The 15285-nt window shown below is 40.0% G+C and overlaps 2 protein-coding genes across 3 annotated transcripts in view; one reads left to right on the top strand and one right to left on the bottom strand.

Annotated features, from left to right (window-relative positions):
* si:ch211-12e13.1 (uncharacterized) overlaps nt 1-1267 on the top strand; it is a 28681-nt gene extending 27414 nt beyond the window's left edge. Inside the window, exon 4 of the mRNA XM_055224155.1 lies at nt 324-1267. Coding sequence (XP_055080130.1) covers nt 324-454 — 131 coding nt within the window. The 3' untranslated portion in view covers nt 455-1267. The remainder of the gene's footprint in view (nt 1-323) is intronic.
* Nucleotides 1-15285, bottom strand: part of tet3 (tet methylcytosine dioxygenase 3) — a 43041-nt gene that overhangs the window by 20367 nt on the left and 7389 nt on the right. Inside the window, exons 1-2 of one of the 2 annotated variants that reach the window (XM_055224151.1) lie at nt 14249-14504; nt 13641-13700 (exon numbers count right to left, since the gene is read on the bottom strand). The gene's annotated coding sequence lies outside the window, so the exon portion shown is untranslated. Of the gene's footprint in view, nt 1-13640; nt 13701-14248; nt 14505-15285 lie in introns of those variants that run through there. The other variant, XM_055224152.1, reaches the window with a different exon arrangement.

The raw sequence follows: 15285 nt of genomic DNA, 5'->3' as shown, positions 1-15285 counted from the left end.
CCCTCCTATGTCTTTCTCTCTCTCCCTCTCTCTCTCTTCTCCTCTCAGTGCAGCCTCTCCCTGTGTTTCCTTCCCTCTCTCTCTCTCTCTCCCAGTGTGTGTGTGCAAAGCAAGAGGCCATTATCTGAAGCGGTGCGGGCACGTACGATGGAATGGAGGAGTGTGCTGTGAGCAGTGCATAGGGGAACCAGCGCTACAGCCGGCAAACGCAGCCTAGGAAACTGCTTTGGCTAAAATTAAACACTGACAAATCCCACCTCTTGTGTTTTAACCCAAACACTCCATAAAGCCATAACCTTTTCTTATGATTTTCTGTTTTTTAGGAGCTGAGAGATTGACCACCAACAAGCGACTACCAGACTCCGCTAACATCAACACAGGAAGAGGAAAAAGCACTAAGGAAAAAGACATCAAGTGTTTAAGTCGCCTGTACATGTCTTTCCGCCAGCTTTGATGCATGTTGTACAGGTTTAAGTGCCTGCTTTCACAGCTGCTCTGGGCCAATGGACAAGAAGCCACCGCTGGTTAACACTGCTCTATTTCTTTTTCTCCATTTTCCAATATCCTCTACAGCAAAGTGCCAAAAACGATCATTGCCTGTCTGCACTCTGCCAGCAAGATGCACAAGACAGTAACCAAGCTTTGGGGATTGAGCGTCTAGAAGCTAGGTCTTAGATAACAGCGTATTTGGTGTGCATCATGATTATGTAATCGCGCAATCCATATAAAAGCATGGGAATCAAGAGTACGCACAGCCGATAGACATGTTTTTGGTACATCTATTCCCAATTACCCATTCATGCAGCGGTTGCTATGTACGCACATCGCTAGCAGCCACCACTTTTTACAATTGTCATTTGTTCATCACTAGATTCATCCTATATCTGTCACTTAATTCCTACAGTAGCGCGCTCTCTCCTTACCATCACTTTGCCTTGGTATCATCCTCACTACCGCAACATCATCCTTGGAAATGTCTCCTCTCTCCGGGCTCATCGGCCTTGTGTGGTGTCCTTCCGTGGAGCTTTGGCGCACCATCATGGCAGTGTTCGCTCCCATCTCCTGAACTGAGTAATTCTATGATATTGCAGAGCTAAACATCACTTCATACAGCTGGATTAGCTTGTTTTCCGCACCCACCACTACGCTGTCTGCACCTTCCGATTACACCTCTCTTGTTTTGTTTTCAGAGTCGCTTGCACATCATTGACAACAGCCTGTTTCATTACCGCTGCCTCTTTCAGTCTGACTAAACCGCAAACTAGCTACATTGGCAAAACACCTTGGTATAAATTAGATACATTTAAGTGTAAGGAGAGAGTCGTTTGGGAAAAAAAGACCAACAGCGCACGCGAGTCGTTTAAAGCAAGCAAGGAAAGAACCAGAGCAGTAGGTCACGTGATCAAGGAGAGCCAATCAGAGTGAAAGAGGCGAAGAGTGTGTGGCTGTGGCATAGTTATTTCGTCACTGGCGTGTCTCCCCCACCAGGAAGCATGCCACTTGACACATGTCTGTTCATTCTACTATCACCAACTGCGCACTCACCAACGGACACCGGTAAACCTGTGTTTTCCCCCCAAAAAAACAAAAGGTTGAAACTCAGGATGTGACTTAACCCCGGTATCACATGGTCTACCAGTTCCTCATTTTAAACACCACAATGTGCTCGCAACCGGCACGCAGTTGAGGCGTTTAGGGGAAAAGAGAGAAACAGCATGGTTAAGGAGTAGATTATAAAATACATGTCTCCACTCAACCAATTTAAAGCAGAAGTAAAGTGAAAGTGGCTATGTAAATATGATTTGAATATTAACTGTATTTTGGTCACATGCTTACTCTATTTCAAAAACGAGTCACATATGTCAGTAAAAAGATGTCTATAGCTATAGCATTTTCAATAATTTTCTGTAAATTAACACAATAGACACAACAATCTTCAAAAATAGTGTAAAAAAATGAATCTTGTCACTTCCAGACAAAGCAAAACAAAATAGTACAATATTATAATAAAGCCAAAGACAGTACTAAACCTCAAATTCAAAACACAGCCTCCATGCAAGCAATGTAACCCAGCAACTCAGCAACAAACTAACATTACTAACGGACTATTAAGAAACTGAGAACTAAAAGTCATTCATTTCTTATCAGTAAAGAAGAAGTGAGATGAGATGTGAGATGATGCCACACTTACGGTAAACCTGCTGTAACCCGGCATTTCAGAGATCTCTCCAGTCCAGATGTTCGTTATTTGGTTTAACCCATGAAATTTCTATTCAAAATGATCCTTTTTACGCCCTCTGAATCGCTTCGTGCTCACTCTACTTCCATTTCAGCTCTGATCTCACGGTTTCCCAGCAGCAGTAGAAGCAGCAGCACAGTTAAATGCCTTGTTTGTAGGAGGGATGACTGACAACAGAAGTCCATACACAGAAAGGCGTGTGTGGTGCTTTTTGCTCGATTATGACTAAGCGTTAGTCATCTGCTTCTCTATGAAAATCTCTGTTTTTTATGGGTTGTTTACCTCAAGTGGGAGGTCAATAAAATATGAAGTGAATTACCAATACTTTGACATCAAAGGGTGCATTGATGTGGTCTACCAATGGCAAATCTTGCCGTGTATAATATCATCCGAGCTTTACAGGAATAGAAAAGAAAACAGATGATTAAAATCTTCTCGCAATTAACGAAATTACTAAATTACTGAAAGAGGAAGGAAACCATATAGGATTTTTTTTTATTTTTGTGATGTCGGTAATTTTGCTCAGTGTAATAATTGTGTGTTCATAAAACACCCTTACACACATTCAACGTTATGCTCATCACAGTCCTGTTATCTGTGTGTATTTTATCAACAATGAACTATTTAAAATCAGGTCCCAATGCCACGCTTTATATTTTGGCTTTAGTAAACTTGTTTCCAATACCACTTTTTTGGAAACGTATGTATTTAAGTGCCTATATAACACTATTTTCTGACCTATGCTATACTGTTGTGTTTTGTTTCATTCACATGTTTAACACACAAACTCTGCATATGCAGGCTGAGTTCTTCAGACCTGGAATTGCAAATCTCTACTGAACTAAAGCTTTGGAGACGTAAACAGTCTAATATTAAGAGTTACTCAAACATGTGTGAATGAAACAAAACACAGCTCCACGTATGTTTATTCTAACATGTCTTAAAGCTCATGACTTTTGCATAATGTAGAACCTTTAATACTGTTACTTTATGCATTTATTGACACGATATGTACTTCAACAATATAAATATTTCCAATTCTTAAAGAGGGGGTATTTTACTTCTATGAGGTATTAACTACACACATACACATAACATATTTAGATCACCATGCTACCTTTTATTGTTTTGAAAATGCTGTACTTATTGTATGTATTAACATGCATTTATAACTTTCACTTTAATTTTGATACTCTGAGTCTCGCCTCCCTTTGCTCTCTGTGCTGAGTCACTCCCCCTTCAGAGTGCTAATCAGTGTGCATCCCGCTAATGACACTACTGTACATGACATCAGGTTTGTCAAGTTGCTGTGGACAGTTTTGTATCGTGCTTTTGTATATTTTTGTAGAGAATTGTCATATGGGAGCATGGATGACATAAACTTGTGGGCTGAGCATCGCACAGAATCTTACAGCTAACCATAGGGAGGGTTCGAATAGGGCCCAGGAGAGATTATTAAATTACTGAAACATGCATGGATGACATCTAAAACCTCTTCAGGCATGTTTTTGGTGAGGGAATAACATTATAAGATTATATAGGAAGCAGTGTGTATAGAAAGCATCTAAAAATACGTTTTGCATAATACCCTCTCTTTAACATGAATGCCTGATGGTGCTGTTAAAGCCAGTATAAACTTCACATGACAGGGAGCATCGCCGTCATGATATTGGTCTCCCGGCCCCTCCCCCATCCTATTCCTGTCAGCTGACCGCATGCACACACCCCACACCCCAACCCCCTCCGACCTAGAACGCCCTGCAGTCTAATGGCATCAAGGTCATCTGATATGCCTGACCGCCTTCTCTCATCCTCTTCCTACCTTTCACTTTCTCGTCCCTTTTCGTCCCAGGTCCTAAAGCACACCCACAGAATACATTTGAGTCCATGCATTGCTGCAGCAGACAGAGCTTTTCCAGTTAGTAAATGAGCCTTAGCTACATGTGTTTCTCCTATGCGGGACTGCACTGAGCACATGTTCGTGGTGAGCATACAGTATTGGATTGTTCACTCAGGGTCACTGGGTTTACTGGTGGGAGGAACAAGGGGCTACAGAGATGCACTGAAAATGTGCAGTAAATTAAAAAAAAAAAACTTTAAAATGGTAAGTTTTGTGCTTTTGAATACATGTATTAAAGATGTTTTTACACACAAATAACCAAATATATCTATAAAATAAATGAGTTAGCTGTGCAACAGCTGGGCATTGTCTAGTCTAGTGCACACAAAATAAGGGCCATGCTGGCATAAGCTCGAGGGGCCTACAATATACAAAAGTAATATGTGACAGAATTGTTGCTTTATTTATATTTTTTAACACAAAAAAGCAAAAATTATCATTAAAAATTTTTTATTAATTGCACTTGTGCAAAATGCAGTCAAAAATAGGTCTGAGACACAACACCTGCGCCTTTCCATTTAGTTGAAAACGGCAATTTAGTTTTAAATTTTAATTGAGTTCATAATAAGACATATTTCTGGGTGCAGCAGAATCTTCACCAATAAGTATCAATGCTTCTACCCAAGAAAAAAGTAACAGTGTGAACACTAAAACTTTAGTAAACTGTAACAATGAAAATGTAATATAAAGAGTAAATAATGGATCCTATTCAGCATATTTGCTGAGGTCTGGCTTCCTATTAGTTTCAAGCTGACAGAATGCTTTAATTGGTTAACCCAGAGTAATGCTGCTGTTGTGTCCTTGGGCAAGCAACCTCATCCTCTTTGCCTTCAGTGTCTGCATGTATGTGTGATTGGGTTTTTGGTATTTAATTTGGTTCTATTGGGGTTTTAATGGCATTTATTGCCACAAATACTACAATAAAAAGTGTGTGTTTAGATGCTAGTGTTTTCTCTGTGGATGTCTGCCCATATGTATTTAATGTTTATGCATCCATCTGTCTACAAAGAGTGACAGACTGCAGATTGTTCATAATGTTCATATCCGTGTAATCACCTTGTGTTATCTCTGCACCTGTGTCTGGTCCCACCCCTCACTCGCCCTGTCCTACCCAAGGCCCGGATCTTAGGTTCAGGTGTTTGGGTGTCAGTGGGACATTCATTGGGATAATGTTTCTCAACCAAGAGAACAGGGACATCTAATGGTGCGTTCACACCAGGGAGTCAGGGGTGTCAAGTTTACATGCAAACTATATGGTGGAGGCGTGTTTTGGTCACCCTGTGTTTTTCGGCACATTTTAAAGTGTCAGAGCGGTGCAAATCTGGTGTTGACACGGCTGAACTTTTGGCGTTTGACGTTCAGCGGCAACCAATCAGAGACTACACAACAGTGATTTAGCGACATCATTATCTGGTAAAAGTAGAAAGACATCAGCCACAAACTAGTGGCAACTTTATTATGCTGGGTGCACCGGCTAGCATAAAGGCTAGTCACGGAGCCAGACATGCCTCCGTTGATGGATTTTATGTAATAAATACATTAAAGCCACTCTCTCAAACTGGTCTGCCATCATACACAAAGAAACAGGAAAAACAAAACATCCACAGGCACTCACAGACCGCAACGATCACCCTGGAGAGACATCAGAGGCATTTGGCCTCAAATGCAAAGGCGTTCAACTAGAGGCGTCCAATGCGTTTTGTCACCCCGATGTGAATGCATCTTAAGAGTGCCTGAAAAGCTTATGGAGTTTAAAAAAAAATATTGGTAGTTTCTTGATATTGGACAGAATCGTCATTGCTTTATTGGACACTGAAAGACAAGCTTGAAAAAAGTATAGTAATAATATAATTTTTGCAATAATATCATTAGAATTTGTTGTTTGAATGACAGCTAGTAAAATTTAATTATTTTAAAATAATTTAAAATAAATTTATTTTTAAATTATTTAAATGTGTTATTATTTTTACAAAAATATATTAGTTTCCCTTTGTGAATCACTTGAGTTTGTCTAAAAATAAGTTTGGCAGTTTGAGTAATTGAACATGATGAAATTTGCCCTGGGAGTTCTTAAGATCCAGTCAGGTTGGGATCCTCTGGTGTAGGGTATCGCTCTGACATTCGGCACGTGCAAGTCCCCACGCACATCCCAGCTGAGGGAGGGGGAGGCCGGACCCCCCTAAAGCAGCACTCACAAAGAAACCCTGAGAGGACGAGAGAGGAGGAGAGAGGAAAATGGAAAGGTGGTGGAGGGTGGGGGCCGAGGGTGGAGCTGCCAAAAAATAATGACGGGATGGGAGGAGTGAGAGAGAGATGGCTTTGTTTTTAAAAAGCAGCTCTTTGTGACTGGGACTAAAGAAAAAGGCTTTAACTGTCTAATAAATCTACATTGTTGGCCATTGTAGATTTAATTCATCAAGTTATATTTGGAAAAAAAAGATTGGAAACAGATTTTTGTTGAAATTACAACACTGAAATAAAAATTGAATAACAGCCCCATGGGAGGAATAAATATTAATTTAAAAGGATTGTTGTTAATATCGACTTGATTTTGAGTCCTTAACACAGTTTAAGACTAGATTAAAAACCCACCTCTTCTCCCTGGTGTTTAATTCTAACTAGACAGACCGGGCTTTCAAAGAAGAGCTGGAGAAGGCCTGGAAACTGAAGGCATCAGTGGTGCCCGTGGTCATCGGAGCACTCGGGGCACTGACCCCCAAATTGGAGGAGTGGCTACAGCAGATCCCAGAGAAAACATCACGCAGCTCAGTCCAGAAAAGCGAAGTACTAGAAACAGCAAAGATACCGTGCATAACCCTCAATCTCCCAGGCCTCTGGTAGAGGACCCGAGCGTGGAAAAGAGAGGATGAGACCACCCGCAGAGGGTGAGGATTTTTTTTTTTAATATATAAAATTTAACTGATTTTGACTTAAATACATCTTATAAATAGAATATCATATACTTTAGTTGTTCAAGTATTTTGTTACATGTTGTCAGCAGAAGACATTTTGGAAAGATTAAAGCTTGGTACATAAGTGGTACACAGATGCAAAAGAACATAATGTACACTCAGCTGCTTAAGCAATCTAAGTCATGTACATCAGATAAGCCTTTATAAGTTCTATATTAGTTTGGCATTAATACATTGTCAGTTTTGTACAATGGTTCTGATTTAAAGAGCAAAGAACAAACCCTGCCTGCACAGTGGCTCTGTGCCAGCCTTGTTTCTCCCTGGACTCAGGCTAAGATTAGCTTCCCATATGTTCAAGTCAGGCGTAGCCGGTCTTAAAGGGCCAGTGCAGCTCAATTCACTTCACTGTACAATCTAGATGGATAAGGTCATGTATTTAAAGGACTGTGATGACAACAACTTATTTATGTCATAGACATAAATAAGGACTTCACTACACAAATTATGTTGTAGTTGAAAGTATATCACTGTCTTCCTTACTTAATAGGTATGCCCACTATAAGTCTATAAGCTACCTGAAGACTGCACTGTAAATTTGACCTGAGATAGTAATGATTCAAAATAAGATTGAAGAGTTAGCTGTACAAATCTTCTGTGTTGTATTATGTATATTATTTATTGCTTACTGCCTGTATACTTTGAGTATCCCAGTGGATAGTCAAAGTATAAAGGTGGACCAATAATGCAATGTACAATATATTGCTAATGTTTCCTTGATACTATTAGCCCGGAATATATTAGGAAGAAATTACCTGAAGGCATATTATCGTTCTAGTGATAGTAAAAGCGGTTTATAATTACTATGTACTAAATATGGATTCTTCTCACATGACTCTTTGTATATTTACAGAGAGTGATAGTAAAAGGCCACACAGCTGTGGTTCTGCATTACATAAAACCTGGCTGGCTTATACCAGGATCCAGGACTGTTCAGACCGGAGCTGCAGGGAAGAGCACACAGAGTTAAAGGGCCTGAGCAACAGCTGACGCTCCTCCCCGCCACACACTCGCCATTCATTTTTTATTAACTGCGGCACCGAGCGCACACAGCCTCACAGGGCTCAAATGCAGACATCATTGCATCATTATTGGCCACGGCCTTAATGCACACACAAGCGTATTTCAGCTATCATTGGGTTTAATTTTAATCAACAAAAGTGGAGGGCTTAATACAATCATTATCGAGAAAATAGTGCTAGTTGTAATAGATGATTTTGGTCCTTAGTTCGTTCCTGTTTTAGTCCTGGTCTAGTCCAAGTTCAATTCCAAGATTACACCTAATGTTAATGTGGGAGCAAGTGTGAATGCACCGTTAAACTATGTTAAAGGCACATTGCACAAATTAAAATGCTCAAAATGACTTCACTCCTATAATTACTTATGCAATTATCTGGTGTGTAAAATGAGTTTTTCAGTTTACCCCACAGCTGCCTCTATAAGCTCACAGTCAATTATATGAGAGCAATTTGGGTTTGAAAAACCCGCGTTGTCTCAGTGGAAGGGGTGCAACACGCATCCTCGGTTCATTGGACCTGACTTTCTGATACGCCACCATAACTAAACAGAGCAGGTTTTTTGACGATTATAGCAGAGATGGAGGATTCTGCATCGTCAAGTAAGACACCGACCTCCAGCGCTTCTCAAACACCACCAGAGACTCCATATAAAATCAAGAAAAGAAAGGTTTTATCTACTGTGACCAAAATATGGTGGGTATAAGAAGGGACCCACAAATGCCTTTTCTTCTGATGAGAAGGTAAAATATAGTAACAAAATAAGGAATAATGTGTCTGGCTTATATTTATCATACTCATCTAGATGGTAACCAATCATTGAATTTGTGTAGCTACATTCTGTGTTTTGGTTTGGCAAATGCACTGCACATTATGCATCTAGTTTATTTGCTGTGCGCAAATAGCAAGCTTGTTGTGAACAGGTCACTTGTTGTGTCCTTGTTGCGTTACCGCCAAGGTTATGAAGTATTGTGTGACTTGTTTGCAAGCTGCTTTTACGTCAGTTGTGATGACATAATAACAATTATTTGTAAGGAATGCAAATCATTATTAGAAACTCATGAGTTTACCAGCATAATGTTATCAAACTAGAATCGAAGCTGATTAACTTGTTTCTGGAGAGGAAGGCCAAAGATGTGTCTTTGAGAGTTGTTTGGTTCATGTTCGTACAAGCGCACAGTGAACGCGCACAACACTGCAGTTCCACTTCACGCCAGATGTGGCAAACTAGTATAAAAACTCTAACTTGCACAATCCTCTTTTAAAGTTGCACTTTTCAGGTGGCTTGTGCAACATCTCAGTGGAGACAAGCAAGTGGCAAATCTTCCACCGGAAAAGTTACATAGTACATCATTAAATGTACAAGTTAATTTGAAGTCTTGTACAGTTGGATTTTACAGTGCAATTTTAGGGTTAGTTTCCTAGGTTAGCTGTATTTATGGCTCAAAAGTTAAACAATAGATTTGACATTTTGGTCAAGATTGATCTGTAAACCTGCAGGGGAGTTATGAAAATGTCACGTAGCCAAAACACACTGTACACACTGCACTGTAATTGAGCCTTAGAGGGGCAGGCTATATGATTGAGAGGGTAAGTGGGGACATATTGCTAAATCATGTACCACATTTTCCATATTTGCACTATACAGTAAACCACAGTCACGGTTTTGTGCTGACAGAATGGAAACCTTATAGAAATTCACTGAAGCCAAGAGTTTTTTTCACAAAGATGATGTCAAAGACTCCACTTCCTGTTCTATAGTATGTGCCAAACCACTCAGTCACTACACTCTTATGGAGGCGTAGTGCCGGCTACTGCCATGTGATCTGTTTTTTAATCTCCTAGAAGGTTTTTATCAACTTCACAAGAATAGATTAATATCCTTAAACCTGGAATGGGAATGAGACTTGTTTTCCAGTAGAAAAGTACTAGTTCTACTAATTGTTAAAGTTTTATTTTATTAAATTTTTCCATATATGTAGAAAAAATGTCTGAATAAACTTCCAATCTGTAATATGAAATAATTGAATAACATTATACTACCTTTTGTGTAATCATGCTAAACACAAGGATAGAACTGACTCATTCATTTAGGTTTGTAGTTGGAAAATGTAGAACTTATTACAAAAATTGTACAAATTTCTTGGACATTTCCAAAATAACACAACAATTACTGTATGCTTTAAAGTGTGGTCTGCATGTCTATATGCAGCCCTCTGCGTTAGCCTCAGATGTCGGAATTGGGCTAAAATTAAACCATGATGTCATCAGAAACTCAATGTTGCCACGGAAACTAGGTCAGTGTTAACCCTTTGCGTTCACAGTCGGGGATTCCACCTTAAGCTAAATATATTATTAACAATGAGTCCATTTGCAATCACACATGTTTTGCATCTTCAAATGTTCAATCTGTTTTTCTGAACCTACACACACCTACTGCTCAATTCTGTGAAAGATAAAGAGATGTTTTGAAAGGAAATCCTGTAGCCTAAAGAAGGAGAAACTATCACGCTTATGTGGTGTCTGTCTTGTGAGCTGTGGTAACTTTACTTCCTGAACCTTGAAAAGACGTGATAAATGCCATGACAAAAGTTCACTCTTTCGATACTTAAATAACATGTTTTTTCAAGCTAATCTGGTATACTTTTACAGTTATTATTATTCTGTAGCCTACTGTTTGCTATTTATATTTAGGACATTCATAGATTCCTGTATTAACATTTTACATGGTATGTGATATGAGATCCAAAGATTCACATATTTAGTGACAACTGGGTTTAGATACTTGCTATATTCATCCAAACACTATGGTAATGCATATCTTCATGCATATCTGCATATCTGCATATCTTCATCCAATTAAACATTATAGACATGTCCCTATAAAGGCACCACTCTTTCATTTTCACTAAACCAGGGGTTGGCAACCTTTAACACCCAAAGAGCCATTTGGACCCAGTTTCCAGGGCGAAAAAACAAAACACTGAGAGCTGCAAATACTTTTTGACATCTAAAATGAAGATAACACTGTATATATTATTTGTTTTTTTTACCTTTACACTTGTTTGTAACAACTACAGTGTGTTGCTTATGAAATCCATGAAGTGCTACAGAGACTTTTGCTCCTGAACCTCTGCACAGATCGGGACTGTACAAAGTCATTTTCATCTTTACGCAGGACTGGGAGCTGCCGTCTGTGAGGCATGAGAGCTGTTTGTTTTATTTTGGCAGATATAAAGGCTTCCGCAAGTTTTGATAGATTTTGATATTTTGATAGACGAAAAATAATACAATTTTATTTTAATATTTCAAGATCCCAATAATCTTCCAATTTAAACTACAATTTAAAGAAGAACTAACACAAATAAAACAAACTTAAATTAAATACTTATTATTTTCCCAAGCCTTGCAGAGCTGCAGTATAAGGATGAAAGAGCCACATGCAGCTCCAGAGCCACAGGTTGCCGACCCCTGCACTAAACCATAATTCTTTAACCTTCTTTGATACTTAAAAGCTAAACAGAGCATCAACAGCCTCCTACGGCAAACAACAGACAATAGTTAGTTTTTACATACACTCCAGGCTCCTCTGTCCCTGACAAACAGATGGTGTTTGTTAAACCTTTTACAGAAAGCACAACCCACATATAGACAGGTATCAGACCAGCACTGAACAATGGTCACTTGTACACACTGCAATCCATCTATTACAACAACTTGAAATCCAAATATGAATTTTGATGTAAGACTTAAAAGTTAAAATTTATGAGATAGGATACGATAAGAGTATCTAGTTTCTAGTAAAAACTACTCTACTCAAGGTAAATGGTTATGGATGTTATTTTATCACAAATAGTTATTCAATTTTTCCAGCGCAGAATAAAGTCAAGGAAAGCTCTTCAATTTAGTTGGACTCTAAGCCAGTATATCATTTCAGTGTCAAAACAGCTTATTTGCTCACTAAAAACCTTGCCACGCCGACTTCCTTTCCACATAAACACAAGCACGTGGCCCGACTCGGAAAGCTGTGAAAGGAGCAACTCAGATTGACGTGAGCTAGACACTACTACTACTACTGCTACTACTATGATTATTACTACTACCACAACAATCAGACATATGCATCACCCACTAAATTACTGCTGCCTTTGCATACCTTTTGCACGTGCTGAATCCGGCAAGGACTGACTGACTTGAACAAGCGGTTACTACGACTTCTACTGCTGCTGCTGTTACTTCTACTAGTACTACTACAATCGGACATTTGCGTCACTACCTTATTGCTCCTTTTGCATAAACACAAGCACGAGCCCCGACCCGGCAAGATGTGACAGATTGAGAGATTGACACTAGCTACAGATTACTATAACTACCACTATTACTACAGCTACTACTACTACTACTACTACTACTACTACTACAGCGCCGCCTACAATCAGACAGAGATGTACGCATGCGTGACCCACTAACTTTTACTCCCTTTACCTCATGTGAACCAAGCGGATCAGGGACTGCCCCGCGCTCCTCCTCCCCTCGCCAGGCACTTGTATCCGCACATGGTTAGCTCTATAGCACCAATCAGCAGAGAGCGTGGGGCGATTTAAACAACCACATCACCAAGTCACTGCAACTTGTGTGTCAGCGGAGGAAAGGAAACAGCTCGAATGTGTGTTTTAAAGCAGTCCGACTAGAAGTGCTGGATTTGTGGAGAATGATTTAGCTTACAGTTTGAGCGGAGATATCACGTTTACATAAGAGGCTTCAGCGCTCGCGGGTGAGAAAATACTGAAATGTTATTAAAGACATGCAACCGGTTCATCACCTTTCAAATAGGGGCGTCGTCGTGACAGGATATTGGGACAAAAACAATTGAAAAGCTTACAACAACTGCATGTGTCATTGTTTTAAGAGTAATGACCAAATGAAATAACATATATATAGCAATTTTTACCAAGAGAAGACAACATAGAAAGTTATAACGATGCAAACAACAGGTGCAGCAAAATTGATAACTCATTGGCACAGTGGTCAATCTGTTTAACACAAACAACAAAACTAGCACTGTAATAAAGGGGCATTACGAAAACTGAAATTCGTACCACTACAACAGACACGACAGACAGAAACAAGTATTGACTAGTGAGTATTCACAGTGAAAGGATGGTGTAACAAAAGGCAATCCCCATAGAACTTAATAGTAGTACATTTGTAGTATATTACCAAGTTATTAAACAGTACCAACACATATCATCAAAGCAACAAGTACCGTACGGACTATATAAAATGCATTACTAAGACAGGATTTCTGAACACCAAAGGATATATTATAGGCGTTATCCCCAGTTTATTAGTAATGCTACTTACAGCAATAAAAATTAAGCTACTAAATCATAGATTACACTGCAGCTAAAATAACACATTTAAATCAAGAAAATCCAAGTAAGTCCTGAGTAAATGCACTAAAATTTGCAGGTAATAAAACATACACTCTAGTTAGACATATGACTGACTCTTACCTCTGCTGTCAGATGAGAATCCCCCCAGCCGACTGCACCGGCGTCTTCAGGATAGTCCACCTTTGCAGCAGTTCAATGGAGGAGGAGGTGAGCAGGACATAATGTAAGAGGAGAGAGAGAAGGGAGGGAGCGAGGGAGAATAACAATCAATGAAAATAATGCGACAAGAGCCTATTCAGAAAGCACTACTGGCTATGACAGGAGAACTCAAAGTCAAATCTGTGAGTGACATTATGAATACATTGTAAATTAAACAGGTTTGATGGCCAGAAACTGAAACAAGCATTTTGTTTAGTAAGCCGGTACTTCCCTCTGCTGATAGGAGGGAGAATTAGTTCAATTTAAAAGTGTAAAGATTCACTTACACTATGATAAATTATGTAATATGATTCTCCTGACCTGGTTTCTGCGGTGACATTGGGTATATGAATATTCAAAGCATTTAAAATCGGAACACAATGCACCCTCATCTCCATCATTGGCTGCCTCAGTGTTAAATGTGTTTTGTCTTATTGCCCCCCTCCCCTCCTCCCCTTTTTATTCTTATCACTGTGTCCCACCAACCTCATCTCACCCCATCCTTCCTAAAACAGTCTTGAAATATTTACCCCGTGTTCTTGTGGGCTGTCTTGGTTTGTAGTTCAGTCAACGTTGGCCAAATCCCCATCAGAATAGTGCCGGCTCTCTCCCCTGTATCCTCTCCGCTATTCCTTCAAAACGTATCTCTCAGTAGTAGCCAGTCCTCCTCTTGTCTGTGCTCCAGCGGCAGCCCATTCAGGAAGCCATCTTGTGTTTTTAATCGGGTTTTACAAGAGTACTAGTACGCACGTACCCCCCCTCTCTCTCTCTCCCTACCTCTCCCTCTTTCTGTGTCAATCTCCCTTGCTCGCCCTTCTGCTCCTCACTTGAGCTTGTCTACCACACACATTCAACCTAGACTAGCTTTCTCTCTCTCTTCCTCTTCTGTGTATTTTGTTTTGCATATGTGTGTGTGTAAGAGAGAGAGAGAGACGCCAGCGCTACCCCTCCCCCCACTGGCTCTTTAAACATACATGTGCTACATACACACTCACGAGAAGAGACGTCACGCTACAAAGGCGGCGTGCGAACCAATCAGGGAGCTCGCTGGGCTCTGCTGCTAGGGTGAATTTCAAGGAGAGCGATTGAGGACGTAGAAAATATAGGTGTATACAAGTTCTTAAAAAGCCCTGGATGAAGGGATAGCCTTATTGACAGAATGGATTTTTGTGCGTGTGAGTTTGTGCGTACACAGCGACGAGGTTGGACAAGAGGCTGTTTGCTTGGTGGGGGATGGGTGGTCACTATGGCTGTCAATTATCTCCTCGAACTAGCCTTCCCTAAACAATGCCTCTGGTATGTGGTATCACTGTGCACCATCTGTGCACGGCTCTCTGCAAAAACTGGACTGGACTGCACAGGTCTAAAAAGCACGCACACACCAACGCAAATAGAGGGAGTTGGTGAAAGGGGACAAATGACAAGCCGAAAAGGAGGGTTACACAGCACTGAGAAACACGTGCTGAGTCAAAGCTAGGCAAGGGTAAAAAGTAGATGTTGACTGTGCAGAATTATAGAGCAATAAATTATTTGATTAGTTATTTGAAAACAGAAGATTAACATGTAA

Source organism: Periophthalmus magnuspinnatus, chromosome 9, assembly GCF_009829125.3.
Source record: "Periophthalmus magnuspinnatus isolate fPerMag1 chromosome 9, fPerMag1.2.pri, whole genome shotgun sequence".
Classification (NCBI taxonomy): domain Eukaryota; kingdom Metazoa; phylum Chordata; class Actinopteri; order Gobiiformes; family Gobiidae; genus Periophthalmus; species Periophthalmus magnuspinnatus.
The sequence above is the reverse complement of the archived record's forward strand: the minus strand, read 5'-3'. Positions and strand labels throughout refer to the sequence as shown.